This window comes from Phacochoerus africanus, chromosome 10 (assembly GCF_016906955.1).
Source record: "Phacochoerus africanus isolate WHEZ1 chromosome 10, ROS_Pafr_v1, whole genome shotgun sequence".
Lineage (NCBI taxonomy): Eukaryota > Metazoa > Chordata > Mammalia > Artiodactyla > Suidae > Phacochoerus > Phacochoerus africanus.
The window spans coordinates 135,522,969-135,539,612 of NC_062553.1; the positions used below are offsets into that span (position 1 = coordinate 135,522,969).

General features: G+C 44.0%; 1 protein-coding gene across 46 annotated transcripts in view; it reads left to right on the forward strand.

Annotated features, from left to right (window-relative positions):
* The window catches only part of SEC31A (SEC31 homolog A, COPII coat complex component), a 63,215-nt gene that overhangs the window by 33,346 nt on the left and 13,225 nt on the right, over positions 1-16,644 (forward strand). For 14 of the 46 annotated variants that reach the window (XM_047799062.1, XM_047799065.1, XM_047799066.1 and 11 more), the window contains 9 exons: positions 434-509; positions 1,140-1,318; positions 2,907-3,033; positions 3,848-3,993; positions 5,357-5,530; positions 7,742-7,918; positions 11,443-11,535; positions 12,199-12,316; positions 13,880-14,221. In XM_047799062.1, coding sequence (XP_047655018.1) covers positions 434-509; positions 1,140-1,318; positions 2,907-3,033; positions 3,848-3,993; positions 5,357-5,530; positions 7,742-7,918; positions 11,443-11,535; positions 12,199-12,316; positions 13,880-14,221 — 1,432 coding nt within the window. The remainder of the gene's footprint in view (positions 1-433; positions 510-1,139; positions 1,319-2,906; positions 3,034-3,847; positions 3,994-5,356; positions 5,531-7,741; positions 7,919-11,442; positions 11,536-12,198; positions 12,317-13,879; positions 14,222-16,644) is intronic. The other 32 variants (XM_047799073.1, XM_047799074.1, XM_047799082.1 and 29 more) reach the window with 5 other exon arrangements.

The window sequence follows — 16,644 nt, forward strand, 5'->3', positions numbered from 1 at the left end:
AACCAAATCAGTTAAAAAGACTACCGTAGCTACACCTGTTGGACAGAAACTTAGATATGTTGAAGCAAGATTGTTTTAAGATCTGAAAATAGTATATTTAAAAATATATTTTGTGTGTTTCAAGTTACTCTTAGTTGAGGTTATCTAAGAAAACAGATTCTTTAGCTTTAGTATCTTCTGAGGTACCAGTAATGGATATGGACACTTAAGTTTGTTGAACATGATTGCTGATGACTTTGGATTTTATTTATGATTGTACAGTGAGAGTTAATACTTAGGGACGTCATAGACATTAGTGTAAACTTGGATCGGAGAGCTTTTCTGGAGTAACTTGGCATGTCGTCTGGTTTAGATGAGTAATCATATAAATTTGGTTTGGCTGGGAAGTTGCTCCAGTTTCATCTAGCTAAATTGCTGCCCTTTCCATCTCTAGCGCATTAAAGAGGAAAAACAAGAGTCTGAATTTCTGCCATCAGCTGGAGGAACATTTAACATCTCCGTCAGTGGCGGTAAATATCTATTAATTTTATTTTTTAATTTTTTTATGTGGCTGCACCTGCGGCATATGGAAGCCCCTAGGCCAGGGATGGAATCTGAGCTGCAGCTGTGAACTACGCCAAAGATGTGGAAACACTGGATCTGCTGTGCGGGGCTGGGGATCACACCTGCACCTCCACCGCAACCCACGCCAAAGAAGTTGGGCTCTTAACGCACTGTGCCACAGCAGGAACTCCTTATTCGTTTTAATTTGTGATTTCCGTAACCTTTTGAAAGTAAATAGTCCCTGTATCTCAGTTAGAAACATTTTTGTCACAGGTGGTTGGGCTGTGAGGGACTCGGTTATCACTTAGTGCATGTAGCCAGTACCTTGAAACGGTGGCACGATCTCACGCCTCTGGGTCAGAAACTGTGCACTGGTCTTCATTCCTGTAGTTTCAGTGCTCTTTTGCCTGCTTTTATTTACGCGTCTCAGTCTGTTTCCATAGGTACCAACAGTTGGTTGGAAATTCACCTGCCAGTGACAGCCAGAAGTCATCATTGTGTTCTCCGCCGAGTGTGTGCGAACCTTCATAGCTGCAGTGTTTCGTCTTGTGACCAGAACCTTTATGGGACTGGGCTGTGTTGTTTCTCTGTTGCAGATATCGATGGGTTGATTACTCAGGCTTTGCTGACGGGTGACTTTGAGAGTGCTGTTGACCTCTGTTTACATGATAACCGCATGGCGGATGCCATTATATTGGCCATAGCAGGTGGACAAGAACTCCTGGCTCGAACCCAGAAAAAGTACTTTGCAAAATCCCAAAGCAAAATTACCAGGGTATGTTATTTTAAAAATAAATAGTAACATGTTATAGAAGCAGTACGCTCTTGCTGTAGATAATTGAAATGCAGAGAGCATTAAAGAACAAAAAAAGTCCCACCATAATTCAGTGGCCTATAAATAGTTACTGTGGATAGCTTGGCATGATTATCCCAGTTTTTGTTGTTTACATATATAATTTTCTAAGTGAAAAATGCTTTTTTTTGAGGGGGGGGCCCACACCCACGGCATGTAGATGTTCCTAGGCCAGGGACGGAACCTGTGCCGTAGTAGTTACCCAAGCTGCTGCAGTGACAGTGCCGGAGCCTTAGCCTGCCGCACAGCACGAGAACCCTGACTTTTCAAATTTTTACCATAGGAAGGATGAAACATAGAAAATGTTAAAGTTTTTAATACCTCCTAAATCTTCCATCAGATTAGTACCTATTCTTTAATACCTCTTCCTATGTATTTGTAGACATTTTAAAAACAGAATTAGGATTATATACATGTACAAGTATGTGGTTTTGCTTATAGATATTGTCACTTATGTTGTAATCATTTTCCCATATCATTAGTCTTACAAAAATATTTAATTGCTCTATAATCATCTACGGTAGGAATATATTATTTTTCTTATTTTAAGATGTTTAGACAATTTCTAACGTTTTCCTAATGCAGTTGAGACAGTGGTAAACATCCTTATTGTGCCTAAAAATTTGTGCACATTTCTAACTGTTTAATGAGGCTGTCGTGTTAGGAAAGGGATTTCTGGTGCGGAGGGCCTGTGCATTTCTAAGCCCCTGCTTGATGACTACATGCCTTTGCGGCAGCGTTGTCCCGGCATCTGTCCCACCAGCGTTGGTTGCTCGCAGGCTCCGCAGCCGTGGCCCAGGTCACAGACTCCCGTGTTATGCGCGGGCTGCCTTTCGGTTCCTCTCCTGCACTCGCCATGCCTTTCTCTCTCAGGACTTTGCCCCTGGTGCTCCCTTGGCCAGGAGTGTTTTTTTCTTCTTGCTGAAAGTAATTCTGACTTCATATCTCAAATGTTTGTGTGCTCAGAAAATTTTTCCTAATCCATCAGACCAAGTCATGTCTTCCTGTTAAATGTTTTGGTAACACCCCATACTTTTCTGTCTCAGTTTTTATTTTATTTTATTTTTGTCTTTTTAGGGCTGCACCCATGGCATATGGAGGTTCCCAGGCTAGGGGTCTAATTGGAGCTGTAGCTGCCAGCCTACACCACAGCCACAGCAGTGCCAGATCTGAGCCATGTCTGTGGCTCACGGCAACACCGGATCCTTAACCCACTGATCGAAGCCAGGGATCGAGCCTGCACCCTCCTGGTTCCTAGTCGGATTCGTCTCCACTGCACCATGACAGGAACTCCTGTCTCATATAAAATATGTTAGCATAAATTTTTTTTTGAGAAAAAAATAATACTGTCTTTTATGTCGGTTCAGGGATATACTTCACTTTGGTGCTACTTTATTCTTCTCAAAATACTGTGAATAGTAGCTTTGAAAGATTCGCTTGATGAGCCAGAGTTGATTTTTTGTTAGTTATGCAAAGACTTCTGATTCTCCCTTCGTTTTCCTTTCCCAAGCTAATTACTGCAGTAGTCATGAAGGACTGGAAAGAGATTGTCGAGTCTTGTGACCTTAAAAATTGGAGAGAAGCTTTAGCTGCAGTATTGACTTATGCTAAACCAGATGAATTTTCAGCCCTTTGTGGTAAGAAAATGAGTTTTATATTTATATTACATGTCTGACCAAGTATATTGGAAATAAAATTACGGATAGATTTTTTAAAAAAAAATTTGTAAACTCACTAATCACAGATAAGAAAATGAAGTTCTCATTTGAATGCTTTTCTCTGAATTTTTAACACCACTGCTTCTCTATACCTACTAGTCATTATTTTTAATAGTATTATTTAAGGATTTTAATTTCAGACAGACCAGACTGAGACTCCTGCTTCTGCCATGTACTAGCTGTATAACCTAGAAAAAATTAATTTCTAAGCCTGAGACTATTCATATGTAAAATAGCATATCATCAGCTCTCACTTCATAAATGTTAGCTTCATAAGATTAATAATTACAGCATTTCAGAAGAAATTTCCATTAAAGGCCCTAACTAAACTGATAACTAAGGGATAATATTCATTAACCCCAAGAATAGAGGCTTCAGGCTGCTGGTATAAAAGCGAACAACCATTTGCTTCCTTGAAAGTATTATGGAAATAGAAAAATCGCAAAGATGGTAACGTCATCGTCGTCAATAATCTAGAGTAGTCCTAGCTCTCATTGCTGGTTATTCCAAATGTGCCGTATTTTATTTCTTCCCCGGCTTTTACCAAAGCACTTGTACTCATTTCACAGGTAAGTATGCGTGGAAGGTTTATGTGACAGGGACTCTGTTTCTGCCTGCTCCTTGCTGGTTAGGAGGTTTGATCCGTTATTCTGAAACCATTGTTGATCTTCTCATGATCTCATACACAGACTGCCTTGTGTGCCATCTTATTCGTTTTCCTTTTGATCCGTAGATCTGTTGGGAACCAGGCTGGAGAGCGAAGGTGATAGCCTCCTGCAGACTCAGGCGTGTCTCTGCTATATCTGTGCCGGGAACGTGGAGAAACTAGTTGCCTGTTGGACTAAAGCTCAAGACGGAAGCAACCCCTTGTCCCTTCAGGTCGGTATCTGGGAGACAAGAGACGCTTCTTTCCTAGTGTTGTCGTTCAGCCTGCTTATATTCTAGAAGGCGATTTGTTCTGGAAGTTCCTTCCTTTCACCTACTGAACACATCTTAGAAATTCTTTGGCTGGATAATTATGTGTGCTTGTTGCTGTATTTGGAGAGGCAGAGTTTGAGATGATGGGATGGTACAATGAGAATGCAGTTGTTTGTGAGAACACAGTTGAAATGTGGTAGTTTATTGGGGGAAGTAAATGGCAAGAGCATGAAGACAGCCCTGGAGCTTTACCTCTTCTCATGCCTCTTTCTCCGTCCTCAGTGATTGTGTCTGCCGTGGGCAAAGAAACAATATGGGACTTGCCGTGGGGGCTCAGCGGTAACAAACTAGTATCCATGAGGACGTGGGTTCGATCCCTGGCCTCGCCCAGTGGGTTAAGGGTCCGGCGTTGCCGTGAGCTGTGGTGTGGGTCACAGACGAAGCTTGGATCCCGCGTTGCTATGGCTCTGGCGTGGGCCAACGGCCCCAGCTTCGATTAGACCCCTAGCCTGGAAACCTCCATATGTTGCAGGTGCAGCCCTAAAAAAAAAAAAAATAGAGAAATTTCATTTTAATACTTCTTTTTCTCTCTATGAAGAGATCTTCTCAATAGGGTTGTTGTTTTAAAGATCACTGTTGAAACCAAAAATCTTGTAGGAATCAAGGTTTTCCTTCTAAGAGCTTCTGAGAGAAAACACTTGTTTCACGCTTCCGAGTTGGTGTGTTTATGAAGGGCGGATGGGATACGTTTCTCCTTTATACCTGAAGCACAGCGCCCCGTGGCTGAGAGGATAGGTAGTGAAGAGTAATATGAGAAACTTTGGGTCGAAATACCAAGCCCGTTTGGTATTTATATAACCTAGGAAAAATTAATTTCTAAGCCGTAGACTATTCTAAGCTGAAGTGCTATGAGGTTTTCCTAGGTTATACAGGAAACACCACCATCGTAGTACTGTTTTTTGGTAGTACTATTTTTATAGTATACACTGTGTAATGTTTCCTCTTACACCTGCTGGACCCCCGTTGCTGCCTTCAGACATCCGCCCGTCACTCTGGCTGTGGATTTTTGCCTGTTTCAGGTCACAAGACAAGTATCTGGCTATTGACGGATGTTTAGGAGAAGATGCCGTAACCTTCTTAGTTTTAAGTTTTGCCTAAACGGAGGTCGCCTGTTCAGGACCTTGGGGAGTGGAGATAGGCGGTGCTGCGTGTCCAGTCGGCTTTGGGGATCCTCCGTGACTCCTTCTCTCTCCCTGCTTCCTCTCAGAGCACATCTGGGTGTCACTGGCCAGTCGCCTTCACGCTCCGTCTTTGTCTCATTTAGGATCTGATTGAGAAAGTCGTCATCCTGCGAAGAGCGGTGCAGCTCACCCAAGCCGTGGACACCAATGCTGTAGGAGTCCTTCTGGCCGAGAAGATGAGTCAGTATGCCAGCCTGTTGGCAGCCCAGGGCAGTATTGCTGCGGCCTTGGCCTTCCTTCCTGAGAACACCACCCAGGTAATTCGAACTGACCGTGTCTCTTCTTTTCGTGCCTGAGAGAGGTGGGTTCCGTAGACAGCACTCAGCAGGAAACCCGAACAGACTCGCAGCAAGTGTTCAGGGCAGAGCGAACTGCGGGACGTTCCGGTTCCGCGTCCTTATTTGGTGTGCAGTACATCGGGCTTTTTTGCGATACTCCTTTCAAGTCAGTAAGCGACTGAATGTGTGGTAGTGAATAAGATTGCCGGGACCCTTTCCTGCGGAAGTGTCCAAACTCAGCGTGACAGCAGAGGTAAACGGGGCACTCCACAGTGGCAGAACACAAAGGGGGTTGGGGGGAGCACAGGGGGGAGATCCAACCCAGCAACGGAGTCTGGCTGGAAGTCAGGCTGGGGCGTGCGGAGGCCTCCTCAGGTGGGCTGTTTCCGTCTTCGTTGTCTATCTGCTGGAGCCTAATTTTGAACTTTATTTCTCTACTTTTCATTCTAAACTTTATTCTGCTTCTGGTCGATTAATCGTCTTCAGTAGTTCATCTGTTCTGGGGAATTATCAGTAAATTTCACTGAGTAAAAATACATCTGTGACCCAGGCCATGGAGGGAGGTATGACTCTAGCTGGTGTGTATGCGCTTACATCAAGGATCCAGCTCCCACCTTTCTAAAAATAGAAACAAAGTCTTTCCAATGACTTTGGCATAACAGTTTTGTAAGATTTTTTGCTTCATAACGTCTCATTATCATATTGAGGTGTAAGATCCTTAATCTTAAGACTCACTTAAGCTAAGACCTTTAGATCTTCTGGCCTCTATAGAATTAAACTCTGTATTTAATATTGTTTATAATTGCATACATTCTATCCATTATTCTTCATGCTTTTTTCCCAGTTTTTTAAAGAACAGTTCTTATGGAAAAAAAATGATAATTTTAATGTTACTTCCTCCTGTATGTCTCGGTAGACCCTCCGTATTTTCTCGGGAATATTTCCGAGACTTCATGATATCGTTATGGTAGATAGTTCCCCATAAAGGCAAGTTTACCTAAGTATGCCTACAGAGTTTACACGACGTCTTTAAACCTTTAATGAATTTATAGAGATGTATAATTTTTTTTTTGTCTTTTGTCATTTTAGGGCCGCACCCACAGCATATGGAGGTTCCCAGGCTAGGGGTCCAATCAGAGGTATAGCTGCTGGCCTACACCACAGCCACAGCAACGGGGGATCCGAGCCCCGTCTGTGATCTACACCACAGCTCACGGGCAATGCCGGATCCTTAACCCACTGAGTGAGGCCAGGGATCGAACCCACCACCTCATAGTTCCTAGTTGGATTTGTTAACCACTGAGCCATGACGGGAACTCCCTTGCTGAAATATTTTAACACGTTGGGTTTTTTTGGTTGTTTGGTAATACCTGGAACATTGTTTATGGTCCACTCCTAAGTAGTAGAGATCTTTACTTGTAGATCTGTGTGAGCTCTGCTGAGTTTGACATCTTTTTAAATTTATTTCAGTCATCTCTTTTTTTAAACTAATTTTCTTGTCTTTTTTTTTTTGCCATTTCTTGGGCCGCTCCCGCGGCATGTGGAGGTTCCCAGGCTAGGGGTCGAATCGGAGCTGTAGCCACCGGCCTACGCCAGAGCCACAGCAACGCGGGATCCGAGCCGCGTCTGCAACCTACACCACAGCTCATGGCAACGCCGGACTGTTAACCCACTGAGCAAGGGCAGGGACCGAACCCGCAACCTCATGGTTCCTAGTGGGATTCCTAGTTAACCACTGCTCCACGACAGGAACTCCTTAAACTAATTTTCATCTTTTTCTTAGATCACTGTCATTCTTCTTTTGCCATCTTTAGCAGTTGATTCTCTTTTGGAGCCTTCTTTCCCTACAAAGAGACAAAATGACCTTTTTTTCACCTGCTTTTGTAATTTGTGAGCATGGCTTAACTGAAAGAAAACAGCACAAGAGCAGCGACGATGAGCGGCATTGATCTTGTGCGCACGACTGTGTGGTGGGCGTGATCTGTACGCCTGCCTCAGTTACATCTCAAGGAACGTTGGTACTAGAAACCACGATGGCAGACCCTAGAGTACCAAGGCCTGTGGTGTAATACACAGCACGTGAGCAAAGTCACGTGAGGATCAGTCGTACCTTTGAGAAGGTCAGCGTGCTGTCGCCTATCGTGAGGTGAACTTTAACAGTGCTTTGCTCTCTTCCATTGCTTCTTACAGCCAAATATCGTGCAGCTTCGTGACCGACTTTGCAGAGCACAGGGAGATCCTGCACCAGGACACCAGGAGTCACCGAAAAGTCCTTATGAGAGGCAGCAGCTGCCCAAGGGCAGGCCTGGACCAGTTGCTGGCCACACACAGATGCCAAGAGTTCCAGCTCAACAATATTATCCCCATGTAAGTGATAGGGTCCAGATGAAAGTAGGAATACTTATGTATTTCTATTCAAATTGGTGGTTTTAGTTTGTTGGGTAAGAGACTTGTGATAAAACTAGACAACATACTGTTTTAATGATTGTAGTTTTTATATTCTTAAAAGTAGCACACTGTGGTCTGTTTTTTTAAAAAGCATCTCTCGTGGCACAGTGGGTTAAGGATCTGGCATTGTTGCTGCAACACTTTGGGTTGCTGCTGTGACACGGGTTCAGGAACTTACATGTGCCACGGGGTATAGCCAAAAAAAAAGTATCCCCTTAGAAGTTCCCTGGTGGCCCAGTGGGTTAAGGATTTGGCACTGTCACTGCTGCGGCTCAGATTCAGTCCCCGGCCTGGGAACTTGTGTACGCTGCAGATGCAGCCAAAAAAAAAAAAAAAAAAGTGGGGGGGAATCTGTCAAAGAGATTACAAAGTAGATATAAATGAGTTTAAGCTGTCTAGGGAGATTTCTTATTTCTCTATCACTCAAGTTATATTACACAGTGTACATCTGTTGTTAGAATTTCTACAGTGATTCATCCAACAAACTGTAGGTAAAATAGTGGAAACAATTTTATGGCTCATTTGGTTTCTTTTTAAAAAGTGCTCAAGTATTTTCTGAATCATTAGTACAGGTTTACTATGCCTTCTATTTCAGCACAATAAAGAGTATCCAGAATACAAATTTTTTTTTTTGGACAACTTGTATATTAGAGAAAAGCGAACGACCAAAGCTTTGTGAAGTTGTAGGTTATGGGAAATGTGAAGATGATTAAATAATTTTTAATTAATTTATTTATGAAATTTAAATTACCACATGGCAGTTGTCTTGTGGCACAGAGGGTTATGGATCCAGTTTGTCATTGCAGAGTTGGGTCACCGTTGTGGCCTGGGTTTGATCCCTGGCCCAGGAACTTCCACAGGCCACAGATGCAGCCAAAAAAAAAAAAAAAATTACCAAATGGTTAGGGGCATAAAATGTGGCCTCTTATCATCTTTTACTATTTCATGTAGAAGCTTACATTTCCAGACTAGCAGATAACCTTCCTGAAAAATATCTTTTTGTAAGTAATCAATGGTCTTGACTGATAACAAAGTTAACAGCTACTCTGCCCATTTTAGAATAGAATACATTACTGATAGAATTGACCAGAGAGGGTTGTTCTGTTTTTTTGTTTTGTTTTGTCTCTTTGCTATTTCTTTGGGCCACTCCCGCGGCACATGGAGGTTCCCAGGCTAGGGGTCGAATCGGAGCTGTAGCCCAGGGCCTACGCCAGAGCCATAGCAACGCAGGATCCGAGCCATGTCTGCACCCTACACCACAGCTCACGGCAATGCCAGGTCCTTAACCCACTGAGCAAGGGCAGGGATCGAACCCGCAACCTCATGGTTCCTAGTCGGATTTGTTAACCACTGCGCCACGACAGGAACTCCTGTTTTTTTTTTTTTTTTTTTTTTTAATCTTTTGTCTTTTGGAGGGTCACACCTGTGGCATGTGGAGGGTCCCAGGCTGGGGTCTAATTGAAGCTGTAGCCTCTGGCCTACACCACAGCCTCAGCAATGCCAGATCTGAGCCACGTCTGCGACCACAGCTCATGACAACACCGGGATCCTTAACTCACTGAGGCCAGGGATTGAACCCCTAACCTCATGGTTCCTAGTCGGATTCATTTCCGCTGCGCCACGATGAGAACTCCGACAGAGATGTTTTTACATTTTCGTTTAGCAAGAGTAAACATAAAGCCATGAAAAACTAAAAAAAAAGAAAAGAAAAAGCTCCTTTGTCTATTGTACTTTCGATTGGTACTTAATCAGAATAGATTACAATTGAATATAATTGTAACAAAGTACTCTCTACTTTGTTTTATTTTTTATTCTTTGGACATATGATGTTAAGTGCCTGTCTTTTTTCTCCCTGTTGAGGGTATGTTGGTAGACCAAACTTGCCCTTCCCAACTCTCGTGGCCATTGCGCTGGACTTGGAGAGTCTGTGACATACATAGGCAGGGCAAGGCAGGTGATGGCTGGGAAAACCGAGGTGGTCAGGGGACTAACCAGAGTTTTCAGACAGAGCTGGAGTTTCTCAGCATCTGGGCCGAGTTAATGGTTAACAGGACTAGAGCTCCGAGCTCAGCACCTTGAGTCTGACCTCGCTGTCTCGGCCCTGGAGTGAGGCGTCCTCTACGCTGGCAGGAGAGACTTTACGCCTTATGTCCTTGGGTTTATCTGTCTTTCAGGAAAGTGTGAAAACCTTGAAAGAGTTTTTGTTTACTTAGACTTAGCAGTCTCATACTTTTAAGAAAAGGAAATAAAATTCAGTCATAGATGAAGCTGTGATTTTCTTTTTTCTTTTTTTCTTGTCTTTTTTCAGGGCCACTCCTGCGGCATATGGAGGTTCCCAGGCTAGGGGTGGAATTGGAGCTGTAGCCGCTGGCCTACACCACAGCCACAGCAACGCGGGATCCGAGCCGCGTCTGTGACCTACACCACAGCTCACGGCATCACCGGATCCTTAACCCACTGAGCAAGGCCAGGGATCGAACCCGAGACCTCATGGTTCCTAGTTGGATTTGTTTCCTCTGTGCCACGACGGGAATTCCAGGCAGTGATTTTCTTGATTGAAGCTGATGATGTGCTGAATGAGACGGTGGCTTGTGGTTTTCAAGGTATGTTCACAATCAGGAGTAAAAAGACAAAAAGGAGGCCACAGCAGCAGGAGTTCCACGCGTACTGTGACCGCCACATCTTTGCCATTAATTGTTCCTCTGTTGAAGTTTCTACAGATACTTACTTGACAAAAAGTATTTTGATGGCTTCAGAAATTTTTTGGAAAACTTCTGGACTCTGCCAGGGCAAGCAACCTAGTGTAGTGTAGCAAGCACTGGCTAGGACGCAGCCCTAGCGCCGTCGCCAGCGGGTCGGGTGGCCCCCGGCAGCCCCTGTGTTTCTCTGGGCCTTGGTTTTCTCAGTGGTAAAGGGTGAGGATTAGACTGGATGATCTTTCAAATGCTCTGATTCTAAGCCTCAAATGGGACCAACATGATTTTTGTGGCTCTGGTGAAATCCAGAAAAGGGAGTTTATCGCAATAAGTGTACTGATCTAATAGCATGAAAACAATTAATGCTTCACAATCACTTTTTTACTTTATTACCCCCCCTTTTTTTTCTGGAATGTCTCCTTTCCTTCCCTCCTTAGAGAACCTGCCTTTTCCCACTTATTCTTGACACACGAATGGCATTGTTCTTTGTGCTTTGATTTAGTTTTCATATCGATTTTGCTGCTGCTGCCTCCCTCCCCCTGTTTTGTGGTGAATGTGTGTTTTTCTCTTGGAATCCCAGCTGCTTTGAAAGCAGTTGCCTGACTAATGAATGCTCTCTCGGTGCTCTTAGTTTTTGCTTTGCATCTGACTATTAACGCCTTTAAGGTTTTTTGTGTTTTTTTTTCTTCCTCTTTTAACATTTTTATATTTTATTTTCTGTGATTGGTATTTCTTTGTTCAATTCAGGTTAGAATTGCCCCCACTGTCACTACCTGGAGTAACAAAACTCCTACCGCCCTTCCCAGCCATCCACCTGCAGCCTCTCCCTCTGACACACAGGTATATCCTTCATTATTCATCTTTGAGCAGAATTCTGCTCACCTAAATGTATAGAGCTCTGTATTCTCTGCCCACCTCCCTGAGGTTCCTCCTCCCATCTCTCTGTCTGCTTATTGCATATTAAAGCTTTCAGGATGCAAGAAGCAGTTTTTTAGCACAATTAATTTATTTTCTTGTCCCTTTCCTCCTCTTTTGCAGTTCTAAATTAACATGAACTAGAAAAACATCAGCCAGGGTTCTAGTGATGTTTTAAATCTGACTTCACAGAAAGTTTTTCTTTTTTCTTTCTTTCTTTTTTTTTTAAGCATTGCAGAGAAGAAAAAATCCCTTGTGGCATTTATATGTATGTTTCCGAAGCATTCGTTGCGGATAGAATTTAGTAGAGATGGAAAATCTTGGGCTTGTAACTCTCATAGACACTCTTATGCGGCTGTTAGCATCTCTTGCCATTCAGGGCAGTGACTGGCTTGGACCTGTCTGATCTTTAAATCACACAGAATGTGTTGCTCCGAAAATGTGTTCTAAGGGTGATAGAATGCACACAAGGCAGTGTTTTTCACACAAGGGTTTCTTCTTGCATTTCATCTGAAGACTGTAAACCCATCTGGAAAGAGTCTTGGGTTCAGATGCCGTCCTCCTTTTTACCATATTCTCGTTTCCCAGGGAGAAAATCCTCCTCCTCCGGGCTTCGTAATGCATGGAAGCGTTCATCCGAATGCTGGCGCGCCCACCTCCCTGGGTCACGTGCACACGCAGGTACCACCTTATCCACAGCCGCAGCGTAAGTAGCGGGCCCTCAAGTGCTGTCACAGCCCCGGGTCTTACCCACGTAGGGACTGTTTCCTCTGACACTCCAAAGCCGGGATGGCATCAGCCGTAGCAAGTTTAGGGAGAACCACTCTGTAGGACTCGAGTCCCTGCTGCAGAGAAGCCTGCTTTTCCCGGGGGGCGGGGGGTGCAGCCTGCGAGGAAACGGCTCCCGTGTCGGTGCATCCGGAGCAGGTGGCCCCACTCCTGAGCCTTCTCTGAGGCCTGTTAAAGAGGCACGTGTCCCACGGTTTTGGTAGAGAAAAATGGAATTGAAGAAATTATTTAATACATGTTCTTTTCCTTCAGGCAAGATGACACTAACCATCTTTGGAAAAAAACAGTTCCAAGGGACATTTGTTGTCTTTACTATTTTTTTTTCCTTAAGAAATCGATGACTTTTTAGAGTCGCTTTAGGTTCCCAGCAAAATGGAGTGGGAAGTACAGAGAGTTTGCGTTTGCCTCCCGGCTCTAAGCGCAGCCTCCCCAGCGCGGGCGTCCTGCCCCCAGGGATCCGCCGGTCAGAGGCGGCGCCCCACCGACACGTCTTTGCATCAGCCAAAGCCGTCTCCTTTCGGGTTCCCTCCTGGTGTTGCGGTCTATGATTTTTGACAAGTGTATAATGATGCTTCCTCTGTTGGCTTTCACTTTTTTTAGAAAATATTTACACTCGGAAAGTAAAACATCACTACTGTGGTAAAATTTTCAATGGGCAAAAATAAAACTCTCAGAGGGGAAAATTATATGACTGAACAACCATTGCAAAGACAAGAGGATGTCTTATCTTGAGACAAGAGAAGAGAAGGGCTGTCCTCAGAGTGGAATGAGTGCATTGCCTTCGGTCTCTCTGCAGAGGGGCCTCTCTGCCTCTGCTCACACAAGAGGACCTGGTATCTGGGTTCAGGTCTTTGCAATAAAACATGATTTGGCGGCCTGATACCTGCCTAACCAGCTTTGTTCCCCGTGAGAAATAGAGTAATTGTCTTGTCAGAGATCATCAGAAGCTGCCCGTTAATCTGGAACCGTGCTCAAAGCGAGTAACAGATGCTTTAACAGGCGTTGGAGAAGCGGGCTGATTGGTACGAGTGCTCTCCCTGCGGCTGTGGTGGAGGAGGTCTGGAGCTGCCACTAGGCTCCCTGCTCTCTTCCTGAAAAGGGGAGTGCCTTGGATGTGGAATTCTTGTGTGGTTCCATGGGCGGCTCGTAGGCGTCCCTGCAGTCTCCTCACGTGAACAGGAAGGCTCAGAAAAGGGTCAGTCTTACGGTTCTTGGGTCTGATGGCCCAAAGGTGTTCATAGCCGGCAGCAGTCTGGAGATGGCAGGGTTCAGACACTCAGCCAAGTGACTTTTGGGATAGTTAGAGCATCTGATGTATCAAAAGCAGAATGTATTTAATAGGTGATGTTTGGTTGTAACTGATTAGAAGAATGAAAGTAATTTCCATAGAGTAAGAGAACCTTTTTTTTTTTTTTTCCTGTTTTTCTGTCAGAATAAATGTGTAACTAATTAATATCTCTGTTTCTTCTCCTTGGTGTAGCTTATCAGCCAGCCCAGCAGTATTCCCTCGGAACAGGGGGGTCAGCAATGTATCGACCTCAGCAGCCTGTTGCTCCTTCAGCTTCAAACACTTACCCTAACACCCCTTACATATCTTCCGCTTCCTCCTATCCTGGGCAGTCTCAGCTGTACACAGCCCAGCACCAGGCCTCTCCACCTACCTCCAGCCCTACTGCCTCTTTCCCTCTGCCCCCTTCCTCTGGAGCGTCCTTCCAGCATGGCGGGCCAGGAGCTCCACCGTCATCTTCAGCTTATGCACTGCCTCCTGGAACAACAGGTACACTGCCTGCTGCCAGTGAGCTGCCTGCATCCCAAAGAACAGGTCTGCGCTTAAAAGGGGTTTGGTTTGGCTCCCTCCTTTATTTTTATCATGATCACATGGGTAGATGGAAAGGAATTATTTCTGACTATAAGCTGGGTAATGTGAGGTATTGATTGAATGTTTATAGCAAATTCTAAAAGTCTTTCTAAAAGTGTGATTTTTCCCATCATGAGCTTTAGTTGCTAAATGAGGAAAGCTTTAGGACTTTGAAAGGGCAAGAGTGTATCATTTGCCATTGAACTTCAAATCAGTGCTAAGAAATTAGTTGGTAAGATAAGTGGTAGTTGAAACTAGATTTAGTTGACACAGATTTCTTTACTAGAGCAGAACTATGCTCTGTGTTTTTCCTGAGTTTTCAGTTTTTAAAATTATTCCTTAAATTCATTCATGGAGATTAAACAGTGCAGGATCTTAATAAGGTACAGATTTTGTAATCTATTTGTAAAGGTGGAGAATCTCAATGTGTATATTGAAGGGGAAAAAGTGAGACAACACAGCTCTGACAGAATCTCTAAGACAGCAGAAAGCCCCTCTAGAGGAGTGCTCTGATTCTGCATTAGGGCAATACCACGCTCTCAAACATTTTAGAAATCTCTAGGTGTCTTTATTTTTGGTAGTTTAGTTCTACGTGAAATTTTCTACTTAAAATCATAATTCAAAATTATTTTTATAGGAAAATACACGTTTTATAAATTCTTTTTATCATGTTAAATTAGAGCATTACATTAATGTTTTAGGAGTAGGTTATATCATCTTATTTTCTTTTGGAACTGTGAAAGGGCCCTCCAAAATATGTGTTATAAAAACGATCTGCTCTGTAGCACTGGGAACTATAGCTAGTCGTTTATGATGGAGCATGGTAATGTGAGAATAAAGAAGGTATATATGTGTCACCTTGCTGTACGGTAGAAAATTGACAGAACACTGTAAACCAGCTGTAATGGAAAAAATAAAAACCATTAAAAAAGTAAGGTCAGTGAGTCAGGATTAAGAACCACGAAGATAGTGGTTGAGAATGGAGGCCTTGGAATCAGATGTCCTTGCTTGTATGTATCCCAGCTTCACTCCTTTGTAGTTATGGGACCTTGAATAAGTGACTTAATTGTAAGCATCCGTTTCTTCATACTGATGATCTAGTATGTGCTCAGAAGCTTGTGAAGAGGCTTGAATGCCTTAACACATTGAAAGCATTTAGGGACAGTGACTACAAAGTCAGCTGTGATTATACAGAAGTCCCACTCAAAATTAAAGGTCTGTGCCTTTTGGTATTTGAAAATTGTTTCCCTTTCAGAATATAATCGATGGTTTTGAACTGAAGAGGCAAAACAGGAGTGAGGCTGCTTTTCTCCAGATACTAAAGCCACGTAGAAACTAGGATTTCCTGAGGAGCAGTCTTTTCTAATAGGCGTGTGGATCCAGAGTTACACCCTTACCTCCTCCTGTCTTTACTATAGAAGATTAAAGGCCGCAGTACCAAAAAGTCTCCCTCTCACGCACACACAGCGTGTCACGTTTTACTGCCCAAGTAAAGTTTATATAACTTTCAGTACAGACGATTCAATAGGCTGAGGTTTAGAGAGGAGCGCGAGTTCAATTGTAGAGTTTAAAAACACCTCTTAGGAGTTTCCGTGTGGTGCAGCAGACTCAGCAGTGTCTCTGCAGTGCCAGGACACAGGTTTGACTCCTGGCCCGGCACAGTGGGTTAAAGGGTTTGGTGTTGCCACAGTTGCGGTATAGGTCGCAACTGTGGCTTGGATCTGATCCCTGGCCTGGGGACTCCACATGCTGGGGGCGGTGTGGAGGAACAGGTAGCCAAAAACAAACAAAAATTACCTTTTAAAAACAGTTCCACTCTGGAGTCCTCATCGTGGCTCAGTGGTTAACCAATCCGACTAGGAACCATGAGGTTGCGGGTTCAATCCCCAGCCTCGCTCAGTGCCGTGAGCTGTGGTGTAGGCCGGCGGCTACAGCTCCGATTCGACCCCTAGCCTGGGAACCCCCATATGCCACAGGTGCAGCCCTAAAAAGACAAAAGACAAAAAAATAAAAGTAAAAACAGATGCACTCTGAACAGTTGGGGGGTAGAGTTCTTGAGTGAAAGACGGGTTCAAGTAACCCCCACAGAAGAGGTGGTGCAGGGAAGTAGGAAGGGAATTATCGTTTATTGAACCTGCAGTAGACATGTCCCAGCATTTGCCATATATTTTCTTATTTCTCATAACCGTGAGAAATAGGAATAGTTATTATTTTTTTAAATTGCCGTGGGGAAGCTTGAGTTTCCCAGGGTTGGGTAAGGCTCTTGCGATTGCACGCTGATGGTCTCCAGGAGGAGATGCAGACGCAGGGCTCTGGGCCTTCCGAGCCCAGGCTCATCCTTCCTCACCAGGTAGTCGAGTCTGGATGGATGGGGTAAAAATAGCTGT